Source organism: Monodon monoceros, unplaced genomic scaffold, assembly GCF_005190385.1.
Source record: "Monodon monoceros isolate NGI ecotype Baffin Bay Population unplaced genomic scaffold, NGI_Narwhal_1 Super_Scaffold_22, whole genome shotgun sequence".
NCBI classification, from domain to species: domain Eukaryota; kingdom Metazoa; phylum Chordata; class Mammalia; order Artiodactyla; family Monodontidae; genus Monodon; species Monodon monoceros.
In genome coordinates, this window is record NW_021703779.1 from 59,522,008 (window position 1) to 59,529,284 (window position 7,277).

General features: G+C 51.9%; 2 protein-coding genes across 4 annotated transcripts; both read right to left on the reverse strand.

Moving 5' to 3' along the window:
• Positions 1-348: 348 nt before the first annotated feature.
• On the reverse strand, positions 349-2,237 carry CUNHXorf65 (chromosome unknown CXorf65 homolog). Its single transcript, XM_029240193.1, has 6 exons — positions 2,213-2,237; positions 2,007-2,093; positions 1,670-1,804; positions 1,267-1,335; positions 702-808; positions 349-468 (listed from the first exon to the last, which is right to left on the reverse strand). Exons 1-6 carry the CDS (start codon positions 2,235-2,237, stop codon positions 349-351), a joined length of 543 nt encoding a protein of 180 aa, XP_029096026.1.
• A 568-nt stretch (positions 2,238-2,805) lies between these two features.
• On the reverse strand, positions 2,806-6,455 carry IL2RG (interleukin 2 receptor subunit gamma). 3 transcript variants are annotated; one of them, XM_029241461.1, is made up of 8 exons: positions 6,286-6,455; positions 5,938-6,091; positions 5,542-5,729; positions 5,198-5,337; positions 4,631-4,793; positions 3,957-4,071; positions 3,640-3,709; positions 2,806-3,298 (listed from the first exon to the last, which is right to left on the reverse strand). In XM_029241461.1, exons 1-8 carry the CDS (start codon positions 6,422-6,424, stop codon positions 3,122-3,124), a joined length of 1,146 nt encoding a protein of 381 aa, XP_029097294.1. In that variant the 5' UTR covers positions 6,425-6,455; the 3' UTR covers positions 2,806-3,121. The 3 variants fall into 3 exon arrangements, with proteins under 3 accessions (XP_029097294.1, XP_029097295.1, XP_029097296.1); XM_029241462.1 differs by having other exon boundaries at positions 6,310-6,433; XM_029241463.1 differs by having other exon boundaries at positions 5,938-6,029; positions 6,286-6,433.
• Between the last annotated feature and the right edge of the window lie 822 nt (positions 6,456-7,277).

Here is a 7,277-nt window from a genome sequence, read left to right on the forward strand (position 1 = left end):
GGGGGGGGGGGGGGGGGGGGGGGGGGGGGGGGGGGGGGGGAGATGCCCATCCGTCACCTAACCCCAGCAGGAGTAGGCGGGCTATGATAGGCCTCCCAGGGGGAGGTAGTCTGGTTGGAGAAGACCCCACCCCCCACTCTGTCCCTCAAAGGCTCATTGTGCTAGACTTCGCTGTCTTTCCTCACCCCCACCCATGTGCTTGCCCTCGCTGCTCCTACCCACCCTGAGAGCCTCCACAATGCCTGGCGCAGACTTAAGCCTTGGTGCAGATATTGGAAGAAGAAGTCTTTCTAGAAAAAAGGAACCTCACATTAAATGCCAGTAATTTCATACCTAGTATTGCTGCTCTCACTTGGTCACTTTATTTTGCTGGCGACGTTTATCCCTACTATGGATTAAGTTCGCTCTGGTCTTAAGTGGACCACTGCGAGTGGTCCTTTCTCCATCTGAGTGTCCTGATGATTTGGACTGGAAAAGGATAGGGTCAGTAAGTAGAGAAAGAGGCCCCTGCAGGGAAGCTTTCTACAAACTAGGACCGAAGGCAGGACAAAAGAGGTGAGAGGCAGGTCTTGGGCATGGATGTTGGATTTGGAAAGGAAACTCATCCCAGAGGGCCAGGGTGGAGGAGCCTTCGGTAGACTGGCGGGGAAAGGAGGTTGCTGAGACAGACCATGTTTGGGAAGGCTTACTGGGAGTTTCACTGACGATTTCACTGACGATTCACTTGGAGCGACTTTCTTGGCTTCTTGTCTTCTAAGCATTTTTATTTGACCCCTCCGCAGGAGGTCACATTGTGTATGCAAGGCATCTAGGAACCAGGAAAAGGCACCCTCACCTCTGAGGACTGGAGAACTTCCCTTCCCATCCTGTCCCTCCCATCATTCAAATGATCAGTTGGAGTAACCGGGCCTAAAGCTAGGCTGAGGAGTGACCTGAAGGTGCCCGAGCTTTGCTCTTTTCAGTGGCAATCAGGACACCAAGACCCCAAGAGCGAAAGGTGAAGGGAAAGATGGGAATGATGTGGTGGGGATAGGGAGATGTACTGAGGAGATGGCTGAGAAACAGAGAGGAGGGATGAGCGACACAGGCACACTGCACCTGGTTTGAGCTAAACATCCCTTCTGAAGTGGCCCTAGACCCTATTCCCCTTTTCCTAGGATCTTGTGATCCTGCCTGATGGACTACACCAGCCCCACCCTATATTCTCCATCACCCACCATTATACAGTACCCTCCATGTGCCTTCTTCCTCCATCATGCTCCTTACCAATTAGCTTGGGTTCTGGGTTCTTCAGGAGGGGCACAAAAGCTCTGTAGACATTCTCAAATACAGTTCCTGTGAACACGGCAGTGCACGATCCCCAGCCCCCGTCGCCCAGCCTCCACCCTTCCAAAGCCCAAGATTTCAGGACCCTAACACTCAACACTACCTTGAGCTGGTGTAACTTATTTTCTCCCCTCTGGTCCATCCCTAAGTCAGGTCAGGGGAGGGGGGGGAGCGGTGCATAGAATGTGCTAACCTAACCAATGTCATAGAGGCAGTGCCCTTCCTTAGGCTGACTAGAGACAGTCAATTTGGATCTGGTTTAGGGGCCCTATTTGAAGGACCAGGTCCACAGTCCATCTTTGGGGCCTTGCTCTATCTCTGGGGAATGCTCCCAAGCCGCTACCTGCTAACCCACGCTCCACCCTGCAAACGTAGTAGGTGTTTCGAGCTGTAAGGAATTTGTTGGCATAGTCTCCAAGGGTCTTCTTCAGGAAAAACAACTGCATTGTCCCCATTGCATCACACAAATCGATGGTGTCTGGAGGGAGACCACAGGGTAATTGGGGCAGCTAAGGAGGGAGAGAGGGAGCAAAAGAGGCCAGTGATCCTATTCAGAACGTGTTGGAGGAAGCTGTCTGGATTCAAGGAGCTCTCTTCTTGGCAGGAGGAGGACTTGACGGCTAGAGATGACCCTGCTACTTCTGATCCTTGGCCATGAGTCTCCTCCCCACACTCCTCACCTGTTTTAGGCACCCCCACTTCATGATGGACATAATGCAGCAACAGGAGGACAGAACAATTAGTATTGGCCAGAAACTGCTGATTATCTGAGAAGAGATGGCACGGGGTATGTGGTCCTTCCGCAGTTATACCACCTCTGTGATCTCCACTGCCCTCCAACATCCCCAACCCTACACATAGACATCAGCTATGTGATACCCCTCACCTCCATGTTTGATAAAGATGAACATGCTCTGAAGGTCTTCTCATTCTTCAGAGAGTCTTAATAAGTCATGGCAGAAGGAGGGTGTTCTAGAGGCCTTGGGGGGCCAAGTGGGCCCATAAGGTCGGGGGACTGGAGAGGAAGATGGATTAAATTGGCTGAGGAGGTCCAGACTGTGCAAACAGGAGAGAGCTATGGGCAGTTGTGGATAAGCAGCATCCCTAGGGGTAGGGCCTGAGGCTGCAGCTGAGGGATTATGAGGTCAGAAGTGGTATGTGTGACAGAAGGTGAGGTAAGGCTAAGGAAAGAAGAACCTGGGTGGGGTCTATAAAAGATTTGTTAAAATGGGGGCAACGACAACAACAAAAGAAAATGGGGGCAGCATGGTAAATCTAACTCTAAACTGGCCCTTAGAAGGAGTGTAGGACGCCTAGAGAAAAGTCCGTTTCTGGAACAGCACTCTTTTCGAGTGAGTCTGTAGTGCCGCTGCCTCCGCGGCATGAGTCCACCGCGCCTCTTTCCTCCCCTCGGCACCATGCCTCCCACCTGCATTGCACCCCACGTTTCCATTGCTCCCCCCCCAACAGCAGACTTCCTTGATGATTATCAACAGAACTTTTATTTCTCATTCGTTTCTGGAACAGTTGAAGGGTAGATGGAAAGGGGGAGGGAGGGAGGGACAGCAGAAGCAATGCTGTGAGGAGGAAGGGCTGGGCTGGGGGAGATGAGAAACATGGACAGGGCAAAGGGGCAATTCTCAAGTAGGAGATATTGAATGAGAAGGCAGTTATAGGGGGCACAAAATTCAAAATCAGCCACAGGGGGGCGAGGTGAGCCCTGGACCCAGGTTGGTTGGACGAGGGCAAGTTAGTAAAATTTAAGGCTACAGGGCCCTGGGGTTCTGTCAGGGTGTCAGGGCTCAGGTTTCAGGGTGTAACATGGAGGAGCCCAGTAGGGGCTATGCTGGCTGCAGGGGGAGCCCCCAGGCCCTTCCCCTCCTTTTGGGGGGATCTCACTGACGTGGCAAAGCCGTTCACTGTAGTCTGGCTGCAGACTTTCTGCCAGTCCCTTAGACACACCACTCCAGGCCTAAAGACAGATATCTCCAGGTCAGGGCTCAATTAGGAGCAGGAAGTAGAAGACCCAGGCTCTGTGCCAGGGGAACTCTCCCAAGAGCTGCAACCACTGTGATTACAGAAGGGACACACACGCTCCTGGGCCCTCAATACCACTGTTTCCATCTGCCTCAACCAATCTAGGATCAGTTCTTCTGGGTGTCTCTCTGCGTCTAGCCTATCCCCCAACTGGTCGGCCACATCCTGTTAGTGCAGGCCTCCCTCCCCTCCCCTCTGCCCCCCATGCTCTGCCTGTCTAGCTGGCAGGCAGTTGGCCATTGACAGACTGCAGTCTGCCTATGACAATGTTCTCACCGAAAAGTTCCCGTGGTATTCAGTAACCAGATCCTCTAGGTTCTTGAGGGTAGGAATTCGGGGCATCGTCCTGAGTGGGGAGAAAGAGGGAGCAGGAACACATCGGTTACGCTCTTTTATTACCCTTCTCGCAGTTCTCCCACATGGAATGAAGCGATTCTGTGTTGTCTGCGCCTGCATCTTCCTTCCATCACCATGCCCACTTGGGTGATCCCTCATTCCTTACTGTCCCGCCCTCTACTCCTGGAGACCCGGTAACAACCCTCTTCCCCTATTCCCAGCCCCCACCTCATTTTTCTGGGATTCCGAATTCTCACCGTTCCAGCCAGCAGTACAAACAGATGAGGCTCACGATAAATGCCATGGGGACAACGGGGATCAGCACAGTTTTCCATGCAGACAACGAAAGAGTCTCAGGATTCTCAGGATTCTCTATGGAAAAGAGGAAAGGAAAAGAGACCGAACATTTGTAGCGCCCCTACTACGTGCCAACATTTAGAGCCCCAGCTTGGTGCCAGACACTGTGCCAGACGCTATCTGTATACTTAATCCTCATAACTCCTGAGCGGGGCGGGGAGCAATTATTATCTCCATTTTACAGATGAGGAAACAGAATCAAAGAGGTGAGTGATGTGCCCAAGGTCAAAGAGGTAGGAAGTGTCAGAGGCAGGTTTAAACCCTAGATTTGCCTGATTCCAAAGCCATCTTTACCATGCAGGCTTTCCGGGAATGCTGCAGGGAAATTTTATACATTCTGTATCCCCTTTGAGGACCCCCTCGGCCTCCTTCCCAATCCACCCCCCTACTGTAACAACACACTGATCCAACCCTACACAGAAAAATCCTGCTTCCTGGGGGTTGGAGTTGAACAGTGAGGGGAGATGAGCCGCCAAGTTTGGGGGCTTAGGGGTAGGGAGGTAGGGCAAAAGACAGTGGTGCTAGAAAGGTTCCTGGGCTCATGGGTCGGGGTGATGCATTAGGCCCATTTTACCCTTTGAAGTATTGCTGCCCCAGTGAACGGGGCAGCTCCAGTCACTCCATTGCTGAGCGCTTCCACAGAGTGGGTTATAGCGGCTTCGAACACGGAACGTGTAGAATTTCTGTGCATCCACGCTAGGCAGAGAGAAGCTATGTCTGTGATCCACGGCTTGTTCCTTGAGGAGAAAGAGGGTGAGGGAAAGATGGGTGTCTATAAAAGAAGGGAGAATGGAAACTGCTGCCCCCTACCCCCACCCCAGGTCATCTTCTGGTTCTTCCCAGTTTCTCCCTCTTCTCTTGACTACTCAAGCCACACTGCTCCCTTCACTGCCTAGAATTTAATGCCTCCTTAAAGGCTTGCCTTTGTTTACTTGCCTTTCTGGCTTTGGGAAGAGCATGGGTAGGGAAACCTTGAGGAAAACTCACTGGTGATGAGAGGGAAAGGAGTCAGAGGAGGGTGGAAGGTGGGCAGGGGAACTGGGAGGCACAGAACAGGAGCTGGGGATCAGACCTTCCTATTGGCTAATTGAATCCTTCATCCCCACTTGCTCAGCCTGAGCTGCTATCCCCACTCACTCACAGTCCAGCTGTGGTCCCGGTCACTCCGGTACTGCACCAGGTGCTCCAAACAATGGTCCAAGTGTCTGTTGCTCCAGCTCAGTTCTAGCTGGAATTCACTCAGGTTGCGAAGTGTCAGATTCTCCGGAGCCCAGGGGATCACTGGAGATATGTGTGCATGTGTGGTCATTCCCCTGGCCTAGACAAGTCAGGATCCTGAAGGCAGTGCGCCTGAGCCCTCCTCCCTTCCCCATTCTATTCCTCGCCTCTTTTCTGCCCAAGTACCCTTATGGTGAAAGAACACTAGTTTATATACCCCTTTCCTCAATACCCCACAATATCCTTTGACCCTCCTTTCCAAATTACCCAGATCCTGCAGTTTTAGCAACTGTTCGGGCTGCCTCCTGTGTTCCCATGGGTCCTGGAGCTGGACAACAAATGTTTGGTAGAGATGGATCTCCTTTTTTCCAAACCAACAGCCAGAAGTGATCCCTTCAGAGAATAGATAGTGGCCACACTCTTGGAGTTTATCATCATCATTAAAGTTCTTGTACCTAGAGAAGGATTTCAAGGAAGAACAGTGAGGTAAACTTGGGTACTCCGGATTGCCACAGCCCAGCCTCAGCTCCTCTGAACTGACTTATGACTCACCCCACGAGAAAACAGTGGGGAGCCTGGGATACTCTTGGTCCCCACGCAGTCTCTCACATCTAGCCCACCTCCTCTTCCTCCCCCTTGCGATTCCCTCTCCCCTTCTCATACCCATAATGCAGAGTCAGGTTGGTGCGCTGGGGCTCAGAGCTGCTGTTCCAGGTGCAATTCATGTACTCGACATTGAACACAAAACACTGAACCTTTGGGAGGGGCAGAGTGGAAACATTGAGGGTCCCAGCGGGTGTAGAGGTCAGGAAGAAGTCTAGGTTGGGGAGAAAATGAAGTGGGGGAGGGGAAGAGAAGACACGATGGTCAGAAGAAGCAGCGTGAGGCAGGGAACCCTTCCCCTTGCCCTCCCCATGGTACTCTTAAAACTCTGCCCGCATCCTTCTAATGTCCAGTGGCAGGTTCCAGAATTCAGTAGGACCCCTTCCCACAGCTTCCCTCCTCACCAACCTCCTCCAGTCCCAGGTTTCCCACCAGCTGTGATGTCTTCATTCCCATTGGGCGTGAGGACCTTTGGGTTCAGCCCCACCCCCAGCAGAGGCAGCTGCAGGAATAAGAGGGATCTGAGTGGCAATCGTGGCTTCAACATGGCGCTTACTCTTCGTTCCCTGGGTGTAGACTGTGTCAGGAACATGGGCCCCTTACCCACTACCCCTCCCCACCCACACATTTCCTTCTGTCATAACTTCCGGTGGAAAGAACCTTAGAAGCCAGGGCTTTACGGAGGGTGTGGTGAATGTGTGCTATGACACAGGCTAAATCCTCTGGGAGATTAGGTGTTAATCTAATCTGTAGAAGTAACACCACCACTGTAATGTGGTGTTAAGTAGAGACTAAAGCTGGGTATCCAATATTGTCACAGACCCAAGAAGCCTCAGACTACCTAGATCCTGGGAAGGATCTGCTCATCACCACCACCATTCCCGGCCACCTTCTCATCTAAATTATTTTATCCCATATAGTGGAGTGTCTGAACCTCCCTCCATCCTATGCTATGCTCCTTCCTTGGCTCAGTCACCCTGAAACCGCTATCAAAGCTCTATTGTCTTGGCTGGATGGAAATTGCAGTCTTGGCTCCCGTGGGCACATCTATAGCTATCTTTCCCCTGACCTTATCCAAACCAGAATAGCCACCCTTAGCTGTTGCGAGAGCTGGGTCCCCATTGTGACTGGTGAGGAGGTCTGACTTAGAAGTAGATTCTGGAAATGAAGGAACAACAATACTGCCTTCAAACTCCTCATCTTCCCCTGAATCTGCTTCTCTTCCTGTGTTCCGTATCTCAGTTAATGGTATCATCACTCTCTCAGTCACCCAGACTTCAAACCTCAAAGTCATCTTCGATTCCTCCGTCTCTCTCACCCTGAGAATCCTATCAGCTCTACTTCTGTTGTGTTTCTCCCAGTCGTGTCCTCCTTTCCATGACCACGGCCATGGTGCTAAA